This window comes from Papilio machaon, chromosome 14, assembly GCF_912999745.1.
Source record: "Papilio machaon chromosome 14, ilPapMach1.1, whole genome shotgun sequence".
In the NCBI taxonomy this organism is placed as follows: Eukaryota; Metazoa; Arthropoda; class Insecta; order Lepidoptera; family Papilionidae; genus Papilio; species Papilio machaon.
This window is the reverse complement of record NC_059999.1, coordinates 399,486-423,697: the sequence shown is the minus strand read 5'-3', so window position 1 is coordinate 423,697 and position 24,212 is coordinate 399,486. Positions and strand designations below refer to the sequence as shown.

At 31.7% G+C, this 24,212-nt stretch overlaps 1 protein-coding gene across 1 annotated transcript in view; it reads left to right on the top strand.

Annotated features, from left to right (window-relative positions):
• The first annotated feature begins 11,849 nt into the window (after positions 1 to 11,849).
• The window catches only part of LOC106710090 (dopamine D2-like receptor), a 69,083-nt gene continuing 56,720 nt past the window's right edge, over positions 11,850 to 24,212 (top strand). The window contains exon 1 of the mRNA XM_014502067.2: positions 11,850 to 12,444. Coding sequence (XP_014357553.2) covers positions 11,896 to 12,444 — 549 coding nt within the window. The 5' untranslated portion in view covers positions 11,850 to 11,895. The remainder of the gene's footprint in view (positions 12,445 to 24,212) is intronic.

Here is a 24,212-nt window from a genome sequence, read left to right as displayed (position 1 = left end):
GATGAAATTTCGACACAAAAAATGTAAGGTTATGTAATACTAGTAGTGCAAAGCCCCGGCTAGTTGTCAGTATCACATAAAAGACTTTAGGACCTTATTTAAGACGGTCCTTTTTAAGGCTTATCAGGGACACACGCATTCGACTATTGGCCGTAGCCTTCTGAAGGTTAAGGTCACTGTGAGCCAAGTTTACGAATAATCTTAGTTAATAGGATAAGAGAAAATTGGAAGTGGCGTGAAATTGCCGGCAAATTTCTTTTACGGCCGATACCCTAATTAATTTTCTTCATATTCTTCAGACTTTTGTATTATAATAACAGATAATTTATTGTTAATATATTTTTGTTAAGCAAGCGACTTGTATAACAGATAGTCTAACTTAACTGACTAGCATCTCGGCTCTAGCCGCACGCGACTGCTATTTCTGTGACAAATAGCACGTGACTATTGTCGTGCTAATCGTCTCAGTAGAAAATGGGTCTAAAATCAAATAAGCGTTTGAAATTAAACCAGTTAAATGATCATTACACCTTAATTCCGTCAAGAATGAATACAAAATTTTATAAAATGGGCCCACAGAATTTATTTAAATTATTTTCCTGATATCTTGAATAAGCGGAGTGAATATTTTGTGGAAAAACTTTGGGGAAAAAAGCACAATTTCTATTTGATCGTTTGTCAAAAGACGCTTTTAAAAGTAGTAATTTCATAAGGACATTAAAAGTGACGGAGTACCTGATATTGAGTAAGGAAATTGGAAATACTTATTTGAATAACTTTTCATATTTGCTATATTTCATTGGAAAACGTTTGAAGTCGTTTGTTTTATGAAATTGATTTACATTGGCTGGAAAATGACTAAAATATGAATGAATTAGAACATAAAACATTAATTGAATTTCTACAGTCAAATCAAGATACATACTTACATACTTTTAAATCTGGTCATCCATACTGCCTAGAGACTGAAATAGTGAATGATCGATCTGGAGGAAAAAAACCTGGTGCGGAGATCCCACGTTCATTGGGTTAGATAAGTTTATCTGGATCACTATGAAAACATGTTATTCGCGTATCTTTTTAAAAAAAATTATTACCGCTTTTTTATTATTTGACATATTTTATATCATGTTAGTCAATTCCTCTATAAAAATTAAAACACGGTATAGCTTTTAGGAAAATTCACAATATTTTTTCCTCCTCACAACCAAAGTAAAAGTTGATAGATAAATTCTCGACTCACTCATGGCTTGATTTACAGCATAAGTTCTCAGGTAAATTACTAAAAGACTACGATAAGGAGAGCTTTCGTATGAAGTGGGTAAAGTTTAAGTTTAACTCAACTTGGACACGCACAAAAAGTATTTCAACCAATAAATCAGAACGACCTCGTTTTATAAAATATCTACCTGTAATTACTGCTGTATTAATAGTTATTTTCTTTCATTTACATGTCTATTTGAAAAAAAGGCTTAGTAGACTTACTTTCTACTTTCGATTTAGATTTAGACAAACCATTTTAGCTGAAAAAGGAATATAAGTAACTAGCTTTTACCCGCGACTCCGTCCGCGCGGAAAAAAAAATAGAAAACGGGGTAAAAATTATCCTATGTCCGTTTCCTGGCTCTAAGCTACCTGCCCACCAATTTTCAGTCAAATCGATTCAGCCGTTCTTGAGTTATAAATGGTGTAACTAACACAACTTTCTTTTATATATATAGATAAGATAAGATTTTAAATTACATTGCTTATATTAGATATTTATTTTAATAATTGTATTAATTATTCTGATATATTGCTACACACTTTCTAGACATATTTACTCACCAAACATTCATCGTGAAGCCGTCAAATTACAAGTTTTCGACCAAAATACATTTGTGAATAATCGTTTCGTCGAGACCTTATTTACTGAGTTCGTTACAGATTAATAGAACTCGATTAGATTTTGTGCTGGAAATATATTGAATGTTGTTTGTTTCGTGGTTAATAGAATGGATCATATTTGATGTGAATATTGTATTTTCAAAAAAAAAAAAAAAAACTACACAAAAATGCAACAATATTTACGAATGTTCATTTAAATATTCCAATAATACGTCGACACCCTGAAAAAAAATCTAAGTGCTTTATTTTATATCATAAGGCGACAAACGAGCAAACGACGACCTGAATTCGCTGAAATATTGAAGCGACCTCTGCCTATAAACATCAGCGATTGCAGACCCGTTGCATATCTTTAATCGACGGAGGAGGGACAGAAGTATAATATTTCACCTTTATATGCAAATACTAATGCGTAATAATTTCCGATACAACCCTAAATAAATAAAATGCTCGGTTTTATCTGGGGAAAATTCTTTCTAGTTTAAGAATCTTTCTAGGTTCAGAAATTGGCTTTTTTTCAATACTTTTATTGATGAATAGCCTTAGTTAAGCTCACAATAAATCTGAATTTACTTGATCATACATTTATTTGGTTAAAGTGACGCCGTATGATAAATTGCTTAGTATCTGAGGCAGCCATTACACGCGGTTCTAAAGCCAATGAGTAATGACTTGAAAATTTTACTTTTTTATATTTCAACATTATAAATACACCTAAGTGATGAAATATCAAAAAAATACCGCTGAATAGAATAATGTATGTGGTAGGAATATGCACATTAAATTTTACAATAAATTTAATATAAAAAAACACAACTTAATAAATGCGAAAAAGATGTAAAAACAAAAAACGTTAAAAAACTGAATTATGTCTAAAAGAAGAATATTTTATAAAAATGTCCAAAAAGGCTGCAGGAAAAAGGCAAGATGCAACCCCGAGGCCGCAACAAATAATAAAAAAGTTGCATTTGGATTAAACCTGTCTGCAATACATATTCTTTGGCTTCTTTATACGAACTTTATAAAATTATCTGATAGTCTTTTAAAGATCAACTTTAGTTCTTTGTATGTGTCGATTTTTTTCTTTGAATTCCTTAAGGAAAAAAAATGCTTTAGACACGAAATAAATTATTAACTGCCTCATTTATAGTTGGTTTCTAGAACCAAAGTGTATGTATAAAACATATCGACATCCTTATCATTATTTTTGACAAAACAGAGATAACAGTATATTTGAAACGGAGATTTTGGTCTCAGAAACACAAGATTAGTCATTAAGTGGGAAATAGTTGAAAAATTAACACTAAACTGTACTTAAATTGTTTAAACTTTCGTGAGACATAACAATTAATTTATTAAGAAACGGCTTAACTCACGTGTGATCGTCCGGTGACGGCACCGACTAGTTTCAGAATAAACACTCGCCCTGAAGATGGAACCCCGATGGGCCGTTTCTTAATGAATTAACTAAACTATACTTTTTCACTTAAGCGAACTAATAAGTAATACATTTCTATTTTGAGAAAGTAAGTCAAATAAATAAATGAATCCTTGATATAGTTTTATGTTAGATCTTAAGGCGAGTGATTTCTCTCGCAGTTGTAAACATTTCCAACTTTACAAAGTCCAACAAACTCGGGACACTATTAAAGCTATAAATTGCCTGATCTGTATCTATCTCTTACTAAGTTTCAACATTGCAACTCTACTTTAACTGATTTAATACAAAACATTACAATTGTAACTTAAAAGATGCAGACAAAAATCGAAACGAAAACATTTCATAAATCTTACAATACTTAGCTACTAAACAAATTAGGTTGTATTAATTCAGTAAGTGAGACTGAAATTTTTAGGAGAATAGCGCGGGAAGTCGAAGTGTTAAGAACGAAATGAAAATTATTAAATAGTGTTTTTAACAACGGAATAAAAGTATTTTGACTGCCATGCTGCTGTTTTCAATTTGATTCAACAACAAAAAAATGTTTAACCTTAACATTGTTGATTTATAAATTGTGGTTGTTTGCCGTCAGCTGTTTCAAACCACAGCTTCGTGTTTATAGCTCGTAAAATAATTTCGTTTAAAAAACTGTCAGAATATTTGGAAGAATACAACAGATTGTCACGACCATCTGTAATTTCATTGCAATAGCAAAAATATTTACGTGGGATGCGAAAGCGAAGGGATTTCATTTTAATAATTCAGTGACTGTGACACACTTTACCGCCAACAAAAACAGTTTGAATTACCATAAATTTGTTTATTTTCGTATAATATCGGTGGACTACGAAACTACAATTGTTTTTTTCTTATTTTGTTACTTTAGTAAAAGCCAGAGAAACTCTGAATTAAGTTCATGCAACATTTAAAAATACTAGTTTCTAATTTAAGATACCAGTACAAAATAAGTAAAGTTTTTAAAAGGAAGTGGTTATATTTGTTAATGTCTTATTTGCTAAATTCATTGTGGTTTAAGTCTAAATTATTGGGATTACAATAATGTTAATATATTAAAAAAGTATTTTTCTTACTAGCAGCACATCAGATAAAACTATAGAGTTCGAAATCGTATGACACTAGTTGCGAGCTTTGTGATATCACAATAAGGTCGGTATAAAAAAGGGCTCGCTAAAGTGACATAAATCGGACAATTCTTATGGCACTGATATATTGCCAGATTTAGTTAGATGGAATTATGTCAGTTGCGCCCATCATTCATCACGCCCCAAACTCGCCAGTGCTGCCCTCAACGGAATTGTGATGTAACATTGTACATAAAATATTTTTCATTATTTACTAATGGTCGAACTCAAGAACGCGGTGGAATATTTTATATATCTCGTCTTTTACTAAGATAAATTTTGATTGACCTATTTACAAATTAAGGTTTTTAGTCACCTATTTAGTTGGAATACCAGCATAATTTGCTTTCTATGGAAATACAAAATAATAGTTAAATTGATATTCAAATATTAAGGCATCAATTGGACTAACTTTATTGAAACTAAACTCTTCAAGTGTAAAATCCTTGAAACAGCAAGCCGTATATAAACAAACTCTACAAAATAAACGTCAAAAATATGGCAAACCTCCAAGTTGTAACGAACAAAAAGTCAACATAAGCTCATTGATTATGCGCCGGGGGAAATAACAGTACATTAGTAACGTATTATTATTTAACATGATTTAAATTAAAAATACTTGTAATGTTGTGTCAATACAGTTAAAGATTAATTTCATGACAGTTTCTTCTTAAGTTTCACCAACAACTTAATTTAAAAAAAAAGTTTTCTATAGTTACAAAATCTGTAATATTTAAAACGAGTGCTCATGTGGGGTATACAAACTAGTTTTCGTCATGTGACCACAAAACTGACGTAATTGTTTTTATTATTTCATCTATAAATTTATGGAATGACAAAAACTGTCACAAAGCTAACTATGATCTATTTCAAAGCAAACTTATTGATTTAAATTTGTGAAATATAAATTTTATCAACGAAAATATTTTATATTCAGTTATTTGAAAAATAAAAGCAGTGTCTACAGAACAAGTAAACAAATTTACTTAAGCAATCGCATCAAAGGAAATGATCGAAAATTCCTCCCACTGAGGCGAATACGATGTTTGCCTAGCTAAATCTTTTTACGTACCTCTAATGGAAATCTTTGGGCGTCGAGAAATTTATTCGCATTTACGAAGAGCTGATTCTATTACGATCGATTTTTTTTTTAAATATTTTTCACGATTTTTCTGTCATGAATAATATATTTGTTTAATTCATATCCACGTCAAATAACTTCAAGAAAAGGTCCTAACATTTATCACGAATTTTAGACAATCGCGTTTACATCTATATATATTTCTATATATACGAGTATAAAAGAAAGTCGTGTTAGTTACACTATTTATAACTCAAGATCGGTCGAACTGATTTAGCTGAAAATTGATGGGGAGTAGCTTAGAACTCGGAGACGGACATAAGAACTTTTTTATCTTGTGTGCATTTTTTTTTTATTCCGCGCGGACGAAGTCGCGGGTAAAAGCTAGTACTCTATAACTTCTATTCTTCTATTGGTCATCTTCTAAGCGTAAAATATTAACAACATTGAAGTGACTTTACATTGTATCCACAGCTTCATTGTATCTGTTTACTTCATTGTTATTTAAAACATTCCCGAATATGAGAGACCGCATGTTCCATACAAAGAACCACATTAATTATCGATATGAAACACTGACTATTTACCTCTTTACATTGAATAATTTCACACAAACCTTCCACAAAATTATATTTGAATTTGGCTTATTTGTTATTAACACATTCATTTTACATAAAATATTTGATTTGTGTACTGTTTTTGTTTAAATTGTTAATCATTAATCAACTTTAATTAAGGAGCAGAAGGTTAGAGAGGTTTGGACATGTTATGCGGAGGGATGATAATCATATAAACAAAAAAGTAATGAGATTGAATGTGGATGGCTATAAAGGTAGAGGAACACCAAAGAAAGTATGGATGGATTGTGTGAAAGAGGATATGCGTAGGAAGTAAATTCAGATATGACGGCTGATAGAGATGTATGGAGGAGTAGTACATACTGTGCTTACCCTCTACAGGGATAAGGGCAGGTTGATGATGATTAATCAACTTTAAATCTTACTAATATTATAAATGCGAATGTTTAGATGATGGATGTTTGTTTGAAGGTATCTCCGGAACAGCTGAACGGATCTTGATGAAATTTGGCACAGAAGTAGAACATAGCCTGGAAGAATACATATGCTACTAATCAAGTTTTTTAAATCGGCGCAGACGGAGTCGCGGCCGACAGCTAGTATTAAATAATACAGATTATAAATACAGATATTAAAGAAAAATATTTCGTAATACTGAACAATAATCAGGATATGAATTATCCTTTAGCCGCTGAATCGATCGTCTTGGGATCGCATTCCTTTGGCCCGAGCGCTGGGGATATTAAATTGTCTAACGTTAATTTTTTATAAGAATATTTAATAAATCTTTTAATAATATTATATTCACTAAACAAGCATCTATAAAAGTTCTTAAATAGAAGAATTATTTTAGTGTTAAACCCAAAATATAAAACTTATTAATTTCCATATTTCTAAAGTAAAAGGACTAAAGTTTAAATAAGTTTTGAACTTAATTGTTACATTTTTATAGTGTAATTGGCAAACGTTCAAGCGGCCACAAACATGCGTTTTCGGGCAATAATCTAAGTTTCCAAATTGAGGTCATATTGTTGGGATAAATGTATATAAGATGTATTTCTAAGTTTAGAACAGGAAGTAGCTCTTGTTATTAACTTTGGTGAAGAGTTCTAGTTTCAGACTTAGACTATGAACTTCTTACCGCAACGTCTTCTGTTCGGTTTAAACTATAAAACTATTTAACAAACAAGACCTTAACTATAATGTATAACAAAATATTGATAGCTAGTTTTTGCCCGTGACTCCGTCCGCGCCGAATTAAAAGTAAAAAAACTTAAAGTACCTATGTGTTATTCCAGACTACGTTCTAAATGTATGCCCAATTTCAGAGAAATTCGTTATGCGGTTCTGAAGATACGTATTAACAAAAATCCAACCATCCATTCACCCAAACATTCGTATTTTTAATATTAAGAGTATTAGTGAGATAGTAAGATGGGATAGTTTTAGTAAATAAATTAATACATAAAATTAAATAATAAATACTTTGGTCAACAAATTGCAAACGTATTTTAATTACTTTTCCATTTTTAAAACAATACTCGTTCGCATTTTTACGCGGAAAGTGTCAAAGCAGAGACTGACGAAGGAAAGAAATGCGTATTTATAATTAGGAAAGAAATAATACAAGACGATGCCCGAAAACTCTCTTTGAAATTTATAATTGGCAGTTCAGATCAATTAACAATTATAATTTACCGGATTTTATAACAATTGTACGACTCCAGGTGAGTAATCTTTTCATATTCTTCATTGAAAGTAAGGTCAATAAGGTTTCTTGGTTTTTTAAATTAATTTCTAATGTACGTAAAATTATCATTTGAAGTATAGACAACTAAAATATTTTCAATGTCTGTTAAGGTTCTGAGCAAACAGTACAATTTCTGCTCTTTGAAAAATCTTCATTGGAGTCAAAAGTAACAATAATTTCCCATAACTTTATATAACAGTAATCTTTGACCCTACTTTGTCTTACATCAAACACAAGACTTGCTTCTATACCCGGAAATAAAACAGCGTTTCAAACGCAACTGTACGTGCTTTAGAATTGAGAAGTCTGCTTTTGTGTATCTTTTCCACTTCTCTACGTACATACTTTATCTTGTTATATGTACATAATATATATAGAAATTCAAAGGGAAACAGAAACTCGTTGCTTTTAAAATATTTTAACACAAAGAATGTATAACAAGGTTGAGATGCAGCTGAAGCATGTTGCATTATACGTTTTCTGATTAACTACTTTATTATAATCCTTTGCATCTGCTTCAATTTACTAATTGTGTGTATGTCCTAATTCCACTGGCGCTTCCGCAACTATATAAAATGACGTCAAAATCGTACGGCTAGGTCCTTAGTGGAAATATGTACTAAACATAGCACTCAAAACTTGGTGTAATGAAAAAAAATTAAGAAATTCATATTTTTCGAACTATTCTACTTCTAGTTTCAAAGTATTAAGTTCGCACTTCAAAGTAAAACCACTGAAGTGTCGACTCAATGCTGAGACTCTCAGAACTTCTGAACCAACTCACTATTTACTCTTTTAAATCAACCTCATAAAATATCGGTTATAAAAATCTTTTTACTTAACAATTTCTACAGTTAATTGGACGATAACCTGATATTAATAATTAACTAGATTCACAATTAAAATTAAATAAATACATACCAGTTACAAAACAATTGTACAAAGAGATCTTTAGATGTAAAGTATGTCTTTTGATATCTTGCAAATAACTTTGCAAGATATCCAATTTTTGCGACAAACAGACATTGTAATAATAAAATAATTTACTATAAAAATACTCTGATATCTAAAAAAAAAACTTTTAACATAAAATTATATTTATAAATCAATGTAGTCATTTAATAGGTAGCGAAAACGAAAAAAAAAATCTGGAACCCGATTGAAGTTGTTAATTGACACTTCCTTTTTAAACCAATTATGAATGTATAAATTATTCCTTTGCCGTCTTTAAAAGTTTATAAGGAATCTTGCTTTGAAAATTTATAACAAATTGTTGCTTCAGGCGTTTTTACTCGTTTAAGAACGTGGTTAGAAATCGGACATTGGGAAAGTCTAATGGTTAAGGGTGAATGCCGATATAGCTGGAGTGGATTTGAATCTACATTTTTGAAGTTTCGAGCTGGTTTAAATAGGTGAACCTACTGTCAATAACCTGCAAAGATTTTCATTAAAAAAACAGTTTATTAGCAAAGATTTATTAAAAGGGGTTCTACAATATTTATTGATAATTTCAAGCTATATTGTTTTGTGTCTTTTGAGGAAAATCTCAGAATTGTTTGCTTATTTCTAGAAAATTTATATCATATTATAATATTAGGAAGATCGATGACTATTAAACTCATTAATAAAATACATTTGATAAGTATTGAGTTGCTTCTATATTGTTTTAATGAATTTAATTTTACACTACGCTATAGGAAAGGCAAATACTTAGAATACTGGGCTACCAGATTATTATAATAATAATAAATAGCAAATGCTTTCGCTACGTACGATACAATGGATACGTTTGCGTCCTAAATTCTCTAAACATAAAAACCTTTAGTAGGTTACTTGTTTATTGTTAGACTAAAGCAAAATACCTTTATGCTATAGATTTATAACAATGTAGAGTTTTATTACTTGTTAAAGTAAAAATGTTGTATATCCCGTGACTTGTGTCTCGGATTTATGTTTCTTTTAAGAAGATTATTCCAAGTACGTTAAATATTCAAACTGGTAACACGAATACACATCTTTTATTCCGTTTAAAGAATAGAGTTTATGCTCGTCAGTTAGACAAATGTATTCTTTAAGACATTGATCAAATTTCCGAATATACAAGTGTTAACAGGATACGTATGAATCTTAGACGCACCAGATTTCTTTTGCAGTTTTTCAAATGATAAATCCACGAGAAAATAATGGAATTTTCGATATGAATTCTTCAAGAACACTTCTTAAATTTTCATAAAACTTTTTAGATCTTACTGCCGACGATGCTTTAGAATAAAGTTGTATAACCGGAAATAAGAGATGAGAATAGATTGCTCGGGGCGTCAGCTATCGCGATGGGGCTCGGATTCCATAACGATTTTTTGATATCATCTGTTTAAGTAGAGGAAGATAATTAAAATGCCATTACCAATGTCCGCGGACGAAACGGAAATTATTTTTTCATCTGGAGAACTTTATCGAAATTCCTTTTAACGGATTCGAAATTTAAATTTAATTTATAATAATATATCTTTTTGTTATAATAGAACATCGTATTATTAATATTAATTATAGAAAATATATGAAAAAATATTTCATTTAGTTTATTTTTTAAATGTTACGCTTTTTTAATTTGGTATTTACACCGCATTATATTTAAGAATTAAATTTACTCGCCTACAAAGACTACTCTACAAAGAAAGGAAAATCAAACTGTCAACTCCCAAACCACAGCTATATCTTAACAACAATGCCACGATAAATATATAATATTTCTATTTAAAGGAATCATATCCGGCAGTCAGTCACCGTGAGCTCTGTCTATCAATTCACTTAAAGAGGGTAATAGCTGTTAAAACCGCTGACAAAGGCGTGCCGTCAGCGTTGAATCTATCAAACCGAGTGAATTGCCCGGAATTACCATACCGCGGTCCGTCATACCTCCCGCATGATCTGTTCTACCGCCCGCAACCCCGACATCCCCTGTAACCATCCCATCAACCCGCAAACAGGATTTACATAAAAGCTGACATAGCCGACCTATTGTGTATATATTTATAACTTTTTCCTTGTTTTGTAAATATTGTAAGGTGCGTGTCTTTTACAATATCCTTTAATCGACTAACCGGAGGTTTCTGACCCCATAATCTTTGTATAAAACATATCGTCAAATCTGTGACAAAATAGAGATAAAAACATGTTTTAAGCGGGTTAAGGTATCTCTTGGTGTGTCTCTGGTACAGTTAAGTGGGCACTAAGCTAGACCTTTAGTGACGATTTAGTATGACAATATATAGCGAGGGAGTGTTTACGTAACTGTGACGTAGTAAGAAGAAAATTTTATGTGAAGGTCTAAAAATTTCATTATAGTCCTATATTTCAAAGGGTAGCAAAATATAAGTTACTTTTTTTTAAATAGACCGAAAAATATTGGGCATGACACCAAGTATGATTGATTATATTAAACGAGACGGTGTCATTATTAACACGAGTTTTCTATCAATCATAAAAAAATTGACTCGTACACAAAAGTCTGAAAGATATCTGTTACGAATTGAAATGAGGTAAGCGTAGGAAGTCATACTGTTTGTTGTACTGCGATATTATGAATGATCGATGTCCATCAAACTAATGGTTGTATTGGTTTGAACATAAAACACTGATTTAGCGGTAAATGGGTATTGATCATTCATTTGTTTACAGTATTTTAAGTTGATGTATGTTTCAAATATTTTTCTACTCCTTTCTAGCGAGCCGAGATAATATGTAATTTTGGTGATTTTGTAACTGGAAGTTATGATTCCTTAATTTCTAATTATGCGGGATTTAAAGATTAATATATTGTCTTTCATAAAATTCTGTAAACCTGCATATGTTATGTCTTTAACATAATATTTTTCTTTTGTTACAGATCAATCATGTGAACCAAAGATGAAGATGTAGTGAGATAGAAAATTGAAATTGAAATTAGAAATGGCAGGCACTAGATTAATGCTCAATGATGAAATAAAAATAGCTACAACAGTGTGATAGAGCCGGCCATGACTACAAGAGTACCATATTATTATAATACAGCCTACAATAGTATTACGACTTATCCATACCCATCTAAAAGACCTCCCGATAATATGATAAGACAAGCAAACAATAATTATAGCGACACAGAGAAAACGAAAGAGGATTACGAAAGGAAAGAGATTGGAAATGGCACCAGAAATAGAGAGAGTTTTATGATGCTAGTCGATGATTTTAGTGATTATTTCTATGGAAATGCAAGTCACGATATATTTAGCGTTCATAACGGTTCCTTAGACATTCTAAATGATGTATACGAGTACTCAAATTGCACGTTTAACGGGACTTTAAATGTTTCTTGTTTCAACCGAATAGATGTTACCCCTCAATATAATTTCTGGGCTTTGTTACTGTTGATATTTCCATTTTTTACTCTGTTCGGTAACGTGTTGGTGATACTGAGTGTAGTGAGAGAAAGGACACTGCAGACGGTGACGAACTACTTCATAGTGAGTCTGGCAGTAGCTGACCTGTTGGTGGCAGTCGTCGTTATGCCATTCGGAGTTTATTATCTGGTGAGTGATAGAAATAAGTTTTCAACGTTGATAAAATAATTGATAAAGGTAAATACAAACAAGTATAAATTAATACTGAAGTTTACATTTATTATATGGCGTATTTTGTAATTATTAAAATTGATGACAATTTAACGGACATAAGTTTTTAAATGTTTATTAATGATTTCATACGTTAATGGCTGACTGAGCCGCACTGCGGAGGCGGGTTGAGGTATTTTAATAGGCATAATTATTGGCTTCGAGCTGCTGCATTGAATAATCTGTCCAACTCGCCACCGACATGACAATTGGACATTCCACAATACAATTGCATTGCGGTTACTTCGGATTTCAACTACGTCTACTAGGATAACACTTCATCTGAAGAAGAAAAGTAGTGAAAAATTTTATCTAGCTACTAGACTAGATTTAGTTCAAGATCATTGGAAAATAATTCCTATGAAAAGACAATTAAAATTAAAGTTTTATTGAAAGAAGTAAACTGATATTTTACCAACGTTCGGCAAAGAATTTTCCTTAAAAACATATTCCTTAATTTTAATGAGTCGCAGTAGAATGTTTTAATTGAATTTCGTAATATAAAAGAAATGACATTTAATTTTCTTCAGTAAGACCGTGCGCTGAGCCTTTCTGATCCAGACATTGATGTGGGGACGTAATCATTTCGCAAGTCGGATTAATGGTTCAGCTAAATATGAAATAATATTAGCAATAAAAATACCACACTCCCGTGTACTCCTAGACGAATATAGTACTGACTTTTGTACTGTGACCGCCTAAGAAATTTTGTCATAAAACTTTTATGTCCCACGTGAAATTCGGCTGCTCGTAAAATATTTGTAATAAAATTATTTCATGTTCCACAATAGCGATAGAACGATTTCCTTTCAGGAATTTCAGTAAATCAAAAAATGGTATTTTAGAAACATCTATTGTGTTTTTTAGACATTAATGTCTTTTTTATTATTGACACGACTAGTTATTATTGTGTCAATGAATAATTTGTCTAGTAAATAAATAACTTATGGAAATAAAAATCTTAAACACAATCTACATAATCATAACATCACTAAATTGCATACATGTACGATAGTATGTCGATTAATATTTATGTACCAAACGTTGGCGATTTCTGAACAGAGAGACAGAGCAGTAGACAATGCGGTACTGCTATTGCTTGAACACACACTTACTTTTAAAACAGTACTGCTCCTCTGGCCAATCTATTATTCGATTAGGGATCAGAAATATGTCTCGTAATTTTATGTATTGATTCCTATATATTTTGACACATTTAAACGATTCTACTATTGAGATCGGTAATCGATTTTGTCTTAGGATTGCGTTCTGTCTCGACGTTTGCGTTTGCACTACTCTACCACACTGTTCTGCCCTCTTGAGAAAGCATTAATGTAATTCAAGTCACGTATGTATTGATTGCATTTGCAGAGCATATCGGTTGCTGAGAATGCGATGTGGACTAGCGACTTAGTCTTAGACCACGCGGCAACTCCGGTTTAAACTTAAATTACCTACTTACCATTGTGAAAATGTACTTTTTTACGTGATCTTACTTCTGCAGAGCATCTATATTATGTGTCTGAAAGCAAGAGAAGTAAAATAGCAAGGTTTTCTTTGCATTTATCATTACATTTATGCATTTTTCCTTCTAGGTAATAGTCTAATTGAGTCAATTTTCCGTCAATGAGTGCGCGAAATTAACCTACAAAGTTACTTAAATATAGCTATTATTTATGACACTAGACGTAATATTGGGGACGGCCCCACCTGAAGCTCACTCACTGTGTTTTTACATCGTTAATGTATAAATTTCGTTGAACTTTCATCTTGTTTTAATAAGATAATTGATTTATGGACATTATTAAAGTGTAATTAAAGTAAAACATAGGAACGTAATAAATTCACATTTGCGGACAGACTGAGCTCTCGGGTATATTAATTAACATACTATGTATGTATATAACAACTAAAATAAATATATATCTTACCTAATATTACAAATGAGAATGTTTAGATGGATGTATCGATGGATGGATGTTCGTTTAATGGTATCTCCAGAACGGCTCAACAGATCTCGCTGAAATTGGCAATGTTAAGATGCAGAACACAGCTGTTTTTTGACAGATAGTTATAATATAATTTTACAGTAAAATACCGAAAGATTCTAATGAAGTTCTTACCTTTTCTTTCCACAAAAAATATGACAAATCAATTGATCATAATTTACGAAACATTGTTTGTTTAAATCCAACCCGGAAATGAAAATAAAGTACTAAAACACTTTTTTATTGTTATCTCGTAACGTAACACTTAGTTAGCACAAAAAAAATAATTACTTTACAATCTAATATATAAAATTCTCGTGTCACAGTTTTCGTTCCCGTACTCCTCCGAAACGGCTTGACCGATTCTCATGAAATTTTGTGAGCATATTCAGTAGGTCTGAGAATCGGCCAACATCTATTTTTCATTTTTTTTTAACTGCGCGCGGACGGAGTCGCTGGCGACAGCTAGTGTTCTATAAAAATGTAATAGCTTGCTTTAGATAAAAGCGGCCTATATCATCATCAAATATGGCACGTTAGTCTAGGGCTTGTATTAGACGATATTTCTGCTCCATTTCTTATGCTGCGTAATGATCCTTGAAGAGTTTCATAAAAGGATATGAATGGACATTAAGCCTATGGATTATAATATTAATATACATTACATATATGAACGTTTGAATCTATACATATAAAAGAAAGTCGTAGGAGACGGACATAGGAACTTTTTTATCGTGTGCGCATTTTTTTATTCCGCGCGGACGAAGACGTGGGTAAAAGCTAGTCTATATATATAAAAGAAAGTCGTGTTAGTTACACTATTACTATAACTCAAGATCGGTCGAACTTATTTAGCTGAAAATTGATGGGGAGGTAGCTTAGAACTATAAGACGGAAATAGGAACTTTTTTATCTTGTGTGCATTTTTTTTATTCCGCGCGGATGGAGTCGCGGGTAAAAGCTAGTTATGAATAAATATAGTCTACATACATAGTACTGCTACAGTAGACGAATGTTGAATGCAGATGAAATCAAGTTGTGAAAGTTTCTTGCAAGTTAAAAAACAAAATGCGTGCAAAGTCACTGACAATTGTTAATGTAGTTGAAAAGTATGTCATTTCTAATGTTGTGTTGTTGTTTAAATAAAGTATTATTATTATTAAAAAAAAAAAAATAGCACTTAAATTCACGCATTTGAAGCGATGAATGTTATTCAATCGACCGTTACATAGCTTCGGTTCGGAAATTCAATTGGAAAATTTTATGCTTTTACAACTTTATTATAAATGGTGTTACTTTAACCAACTGTCAAAAGTAGCGCAATTTTGAAGTAGAGTTTAGGAGTCAGACACAAGAGCGGGCTATAGCAAAATCAGCGTTCAAAATAAACTCTGAAAAGTTACATAATAACATTATAATTATCTGCTGAAGACGACGTTTACTCCACTCAGACTATAAAAAAAGCGATATTGTATTTATTTAGTATACCTGTCTGTCAGTAAAATATAACAAGTTGTATTCAGTCTATGTAAACTTAAAAATATAACAAAAATTTAAATCAAAATGCTATTTAAACATTTGATAGATATCGGTAGGTAATACAATAATTAATGATATATTAACAGTAGTAAATAAACGCGATATCTGCGGTCAACCACAAACATCGTCGGTAGCGCTGATTACATCGCGGTGGCAGCCTCAAGTGATAATTAAGATTACACTCGATATTTGTATAGCATTTATGTATGTTATATTATTAATTCCTTGATTAACACAACACAAAACAGTTGTTAACTAGTTGTTAGTTGTTAACAGTTGGATTAAAAGAGAAAACCCGACCGACTTCGTGGAAGAATACGTATCATATGACGTTTCAATCTTTGATATATGTTAAATAATAACAATTTTATCCTACAAATAAATCTTTTCATTGACCTATATTTGGTTTCTATGTTCTGTTAAGCAACAAAACAGTTTAAAAAACGGTTTCAAACTTCATGAAAAACAGCGTAATTCTGAACTCCTCAAATTTTGAACTTTTATCTTACGTAAGCTAAACCGTTTTATAACAATGTTTATGAGATAATATTAGATCTCAAAAATTAGTACAAAAAAGTCTGTAAAGGCGAACCTATCTTTTACGGTTTTCTCAATGCGCATGTTATTTGCGGCGCTATTTTTTCTGTTTCAATACTAATCCTGATCCAAATAAATATGTTCGTTGTCTCAATAATTTAATGTAATTGCCTTTTAGAGTATATTATGATTCTGGCAAAATAGTTAATAAGATATCACGTTCACATACAATAAGCGTAACCCAAAAATCAGCTCATTGGCCTGGCACGCCAGTCCTGCGGATGAAACGTCACAGGCAAGGATAGGGTACTACTGAGCTTACAGTAAAGAAATTAGACTTATATCCTTTGGCACCCAAGGCACATACCGGGGACAGTCGCTAGTCTGTGATAAACAAAAAAAATCTTAATAAGAACTGTAAAAGAAATATTCATATTTATTTAAATCACAAAAAACAGAAAAATAAAAAGCTTTTAAGGAGCCATTAATTTTTACGTTAAAATACTTCGCACTTTATTTAATTTGATTTCATAACATCAAAACAATCATAATAATTCTCGCTTTTAAAACCACAATTTTGTGCTCTGATTGTATAAGAAATAATGGAAAACAAATATTTCCTCTTGCTATTCAAAGAAAATGAATACAGCCAAAGGAATATGAGATGCGAACAATAATTGAATCTGAGATACTCGAGTATTCAGGTATTTACAAAAAACAGCTTTGAAATTCAACACAATGGAAAAAACACCATAATAGCACAAGTAATAGAGATTTTCTTATTTAGAATAGTACAAATGAAGAAAAATATTGTTATAATTCGTGCATTTAAATTACAATTTTCAAAATTAAGTACTAAGTTTCAGATATGCTTTCATAAATCGATAAAACAATATTAAAATTATATATAACTATAACTATTATATATAACTATATAAGAAGTTATTAAACTTTCGTCCCTAAAGTATGTAAAATAGTACATAAAACATCATCATCTATCTTAAATTAAGTATCATTAAATACAACAAAAAAAGTTTTTAACTTAAGTGGATCAAAAATTGTACGTACATTTTATTCAATTCCATTTCGATAACATAGTAACCTTCCGGTATCAGTGAGTGCGTGAATTTGGTCGTTACATAAACCAGCCATGTAATAACACTGTAACATACATGTTATATATTTTAATCGCATATAAACTTTTACTGGAGCTTCGCTCGCTTTATACCTTAGAATAAATTTATGTTACGTATTTTCAGCATACATATAACCCTGTTTCAAGTAAATTATTTGTTTTTCATAGAGATTTTTATGCTTAAAACAAAATTTGTATAATTTATTTATGTTTATTCATGATGTTACATTAAAAGTAATGAGACTGAATATTGGCTACAAAGGTGGTGAAAGTTCAAAGAAAGTATAGGTGGATTGTGTGAAAGAGAATATGCCTAAAAAGGGAATGAAATCATGTACGGAAGTGCATTAAATACTGTACCGACTCTTCGTAGGTAAACAGGCGGTTTGATGACGATATTCAATATGTCAGTAGCAGTCGCTTGCGACTCTTAATCTAACCTCGAAACTTAATCAGTAACCTATGTGTTCTTCCAGACTATGCTCTACATATATGCCAAATTTCATCAAGATCCATGTAGCTGTTCTAAAAATATCTTCAAAAAACATCCATCCATCAATCAATTTAAATATTCGCATTAGTAAGATTATTAGAACATAAGTATTAAAACATGTTATTTTAGCAGTGGAAATACGCAATAATATTCTATAATCAATCCAGTCTTATTTTTAAGCAATCTGTCAAAAGTACCACAAGTTAGCGACAAAAAAAACAAAACAATCACAAAGAGAGTCATTGACCTGTCAAAGTTAGTTAAGTTAAGCTATGAAGAAAACCGCGGGAGCGAAGGATTTTAATGAAATAATTTAAATGTCAAACTTGGTATTGTAACAGAACAAATTATACAAAGTTACGAAGAGGATAACGACTTCTCAAGATTATTAGTTACAGTAAACGTGATTTTTCATAAACCGACTTTAATATTAACCGTGGGTTTTTGATACTAAAATTTATGTATAAAACATATCGTAATTATCTTTGACAAAAAGACATAAGAATATGTTTTAAAATGGAATTTTGATCTCAGAAACCCACGATGAATAACGGCATTTAATGACGTAATGAATAACGTCATGAAATAAATACTCTTTTGTAACCATTGAAAACTAAAACATCTTACAAAATTGTATTTAAACACACAGCGTTATAGATAATGTTTTTTTTTTTTTTTTAATTCAACTCCAAAAAGTTTTCATATGTCCATTTTACGGCCAGTTTAAATAGTGTTTCGATCAAGCACTAGGTAATTTTCCTATCACTTATTTTCGAGAGGTGCCAAGCTCCGAAAACGTCAAACCATCGCGCCGCTGAATATCTTTGATAAATTGCAGTGTTTGCTTGCTACAGGCTAAAAGAACGAAAAGATTTTAGAATAAAATTTGATTTTTAAAGCATTCTATTTCATGTCTGGTATTTGCAAAAAGAATAAAAAACGTGATGTCTCAGATGTTAACTAACTTGGTGGTACATCGATACCACGTTTGGTATCCACCGCCGAAACAGTTTTATAAAAACATTTCCATATCTCTAATTTTTTTTAAAATAACTGAAATGATAAAGTAGCAGTGGAATCTTACGTTTACTTAAGACATTAGTATCATTATGGATTTAAGAATTTGAAATCTAACTATTACAGTATTAACACTACATATGGCACATTAAGTACACATTTTAAACATAAAAAGCGAATTTCATATCATTCCAATGACTCGCCAATTTATTTTATAATTCGTTAAGTAATATTAATCAATTTAAAACGGCCCAGTCACTGTACACTATCAACGGATTCATAATGGATTAAGAGCTTTTAAAAGTATATGAAATGAAGCATTGCTTCAGATTTTAATTACATTATATGAAACAGCAATAAGTAGTAAATTGAAAATTTAGCTGAATTAAAGAGATTATGGGCGACTATACAAGGGCTGTATCCTGTTTAAACCACCTTTTTTCATGGCTGACTGCAAACTGCGACTCCATGTACGACGTACCTCGTCCACTGCCTACTGCTTGACGCTGTCCGTGATCGGCTTCCTTTAACGTTTATTGCCTGCGGTGAATTTAGTAGACAAAGAAAGATCTTTAACGTTCGATCTCAAATATTCAAACACACAAAATCGTATAAAAAGAAAAAGTTCTCGTTCTCTCCTGTCAAATGAAAATTCATAACATTTGTCTACCCTATATGATAAAGCAAGTATTTACACTCTACAGATATTTACAGATTAAATTCGTAGAACAAATTAATCGAATATTAAAATTAGAAATTTGTTTCGAACAGTTATTAGAATCGGCTTACAACAATTTTATCCGCAGGCCAGTTTCGAACAATATTAATTGAAACAGTTGTTTTGTACAAATATCTAACGATTATAAACAAAAGTCGGTGTAAACTTTATCATGCGGCTCGCGTCAGTGGAACACAGCACAAGTAATATCTGAAGGAATCCGCAGTGGTCGAGCCGCAAGCTGCAAACTTAAGCAATAATGAATACCCCAGTGAATTAATCACTTTAAAACTTTGTTTATCGAATATTTACTTGTGAATTATGTTTGCCACAGCCGAAGGTTCCAAAAAAAACCGAGATTGATTCTTATATTTAATTTAATTATAAAAAATTACAAATTAAAACTTATTACTAACTATGCTACGTTCCCTCCGAAGTCAGGAAAGGAATTACTTAATCTATTACAATTAATAATTATGAAATATCGGTGCCAATGCTGCCTCAGCGCCTCGTGTCCACTTAAGTGGGTCGCGGCGAAGACAACGCACTGCTGCGTCGGCGATCTTCCTTATAGGCATATATGTAACAAGTGTATTTGAACATGATTTTTCAACAAACCTAACGATTTTTTTTTATTTATTGTTTATTTCCATACTAAATTAATTAGAACAAGAAAATCGCTTTCGCTTGTTTCTCATTTTATGCAGTAAAATATGTGTATTACCAGTAAAATCCTACGGTGTTTTTAATCTTAAAGCTTTTTCTCTTATCTAAGAATTCTGATCTTACTAATACTATAAATGTGAATGTTTATATGGATGGATGGATGAACGGCTCAACGGATATTGACGAAATTTGGCACGTTTGGTAGAACATAGTCTGGAAGAACACATAGGCTACTTATAAAGTTTTTATTGCCGCGCGGACATAGTCGCGGGCGACAGCTAGTACAAGAATAAAGGTAAATTGCTAGCAGCGACCATTCATACAAATTTAAAGAAAATTGACAAGCAATTACTTACAAATGAATCGAACGGCCCACAAAGGTTTAAATGTAGATTCACAAATTGGAATCGAAGCTTGAGGCCGGAAACCAATTTCTAACGTTTCAGCTAAATCAGATTCAACATAATAATATGCCGAACACTAATTTCGAACGTTCCAAGGTACGCAAATGGGCTTCTGTAAAATCTATTCACCAATATAAGCATAAATTTCCATTGTACCAATACAATGCTTTCAAGATTCCAAAGATAGTATTCCTAAAAAACAAAATAAAAAGCTTTGGTAGCCAAAAATTTCCTGCATAAATTATATTATTTGTCCTTCTAACATTCATCTAACCCCTGTTCTTAGATTAACTTTAATAATTTTCTTTTTTTAAACTATTAACAAATAAACTATACTCTTATGAATCTTAAATTCAAACTCCTTAACTATTTATAAACCTAGATATATAACTCCGATTAATGTCTCTATTTACCTAATATTATATACAGTATCCCTTAATTAAGCGTTCCCGGAATCGTCCTCTCCAATTCAGGGCATTGCATCTTATGCATAATAAACGAAACATAAACAAGAGGGCGGAAGGCATTAGACGATCGTTCTGGGAATTATTCCCTACAATCTCTAATTAACGCGACGCTTACAAAAGCTCACAATTAATCAGGATTAAGACTTTAATAATAACAATAATACTCTTTCAATTATTTGGTTAAAATTATTTATTATTCATATTCATTTATTAACTTATTATACGTATAATAAATTTTAAAAATAGTATACCACCGGTTGCGGAATCCCATGATTTAAGCAACCAGTTAAGCTCCAGAGACAGGAACTTCCTCACAATGCGCGCGGATTCTAAAATGACTGCCTCTTGTATCAGGCCATTAACTAAATTAAATAAACTTAAACATAATTAAATTATTTATATTATTCAGACACTACCTATTATAAAAAATAAGCACAGTAACGTAAATTAAGTAAGGAATTGGTTACTTTTAATTAACTTCATTATCCACCCTTAAATCTGTATCTAGTTAAATTATTTCGCATCTCGTAAACACGCAAACGTACCGGAATAAAGAACCTTTTATAATAAACAAAGTGGTGTGCACTAAACAGGTCGGACAGTAAAATGTGTTCAATAAAGTCCGCTCCACTCACAGCAATATAGAGCCGACGTGTCTCCGCGAGGATTGCCGAGATTCAAGCCACGTGGCGGGTAAGATATTGCGTCCATCTAGTAAGCTTTTATAACCAAGGAGAACGTAAGGGACCCTGCACACTTGCTAAACAAATGAAAGTAACTGAGTGACATAGTAAATAAATGTATGTTTTGTTTTAATATATCTTTTTATATGTAATCAACTAGTTACATTTCATAGAGACACTATTTCGCTGTCTCTCATTAATTTAAATATAATATTATATTATTCAAAGTAACATGTAAATATTAATAAAATTTTGAATGTGAAAGTTTAGTTGGATGGATCGGTGTTTGTAAGAAGGTGTCTCCTTAACGGATTAAAGGATCTCAGTGACATTTTGGATAGATCTAGAACAAAATATGGAAGAACACATGGGCTAGTAATTAAGTTTTTTTAGTTCCGCGCGGACGGAGCCGCGGGCAATAGTATATAATAATATGTATATTGTATCGACTAAAGCTTTAAAATAAAATTCTACATTTTAAAAACGATAGTAAAACTAAAATGAAGATCGTGAACAAATTACTTCTATATTTAATAAAATAGAAAGTGCATATGGACGTTTATGTGAAGAGGAATGGGATAAAGGTAAAACGTTAGAAAAAATTGTGGGCGAAAGTTTGGTCGGCGTAATCCTGACGAAGTGTTGCCTCAACCGGTCGACTACCCGCAAAGTGTTACTTCACGTTACAATAAACCCCTAGTCTGTCCTTTTATAACATCTTTATTGTGTAACTTTACATATCTTTTGCACTAAAACACAGATAAACTAACAGATGGGGTTTATGTTCAATTATTGTTAACTTGTGACAAACTCTACATTTTTCTTGTTCAATAAATTAACATGTTTTACTGTTTTAGCCAAAAAATTATGCGACTTAGAACTCTATCCTATCTAATTTGATTTGAAGTTTACGTGTCACGAGGGTTTTTCCATTCAACGTTAGAACAAAGTCTTTTAAAATAACTATTTCATTAACAACAACAAACTGTCAAAACAACTGACGAGGAAGTCAACAGCTGCATACTCTAAAAGCCAAATAAAACTGACGCAGAGGGATCGCGCCTCGGGAATAATATGTCAGGATTATGGCACACCGCTGACGTCCGGACTTACACAAACTTGTCTAGTTGTTAACTTGAATAAGCTAAGGCACCCGACACACTTAATAGCAAAACATAAATGATATTTTTAAGCATATACAATAGCAATTTTATACAACAAAATCTATTGCACGAATTGGCCGGCTCGACCGCGAGGCGTGCCAGAGGCCTAATTTTGGTCCTCTACCTCTTCCCAGGCTTTTTTGGTAAGAGGAGATGGGAATTGGCGAGAGAATCGACGTAGAGGAAAGAAGAATATCCTCATTATGAGCGCTCTGTCGGTTAAAAGTATGCAGCACATCTGCAAATATGTTTACGTATATTATTAAATAAGCGAACGTAGACGAAGGGGAAGTAAATCATCATCATGGTCACAATGTCCAGTTATGTACTGTTACAGTCTGTATATAGGCCTTTATGTAGCAGTTGAAATAAATCACCAGAGGCAGTACGCAATCGTTTTTCAATTTCCTATGCGTTGGAAGTCCCATTCAAAACAGCAGAGTTAATCATTCGAGAGACCCCTTTTGCGATTTAAACTCAGGCATAATAGTAAAAGCCACGTCACTCAGGTTTATATCGTAGCTTCTCATTCTGTCAACATACAACATATGAACGTCCATCAGACACGAGCGAGCAGAATATATTTATTGGCAATTAATCAAACTGTAGTTGGAACATTGCCAGAAATACGCCGCAAGGACACAGGCCACCGATATGATTCAATTACTTAGAATTTAACTTATATAAGCTGTACGACTATTCAAAAAGATGTAGAAAGCAGTAAGTGAGAAAAAATAATGTAAAAACGTTATTTACGACTTTGTTTCCGAATTATTTATTTTCAAACCTATTACATATGTAGTCTTTAGTGTTTATGTGCACAAAATCCTATCCTTAGCATACTTGTAATGTTTTATTTCCTTAAAACTTATTATTT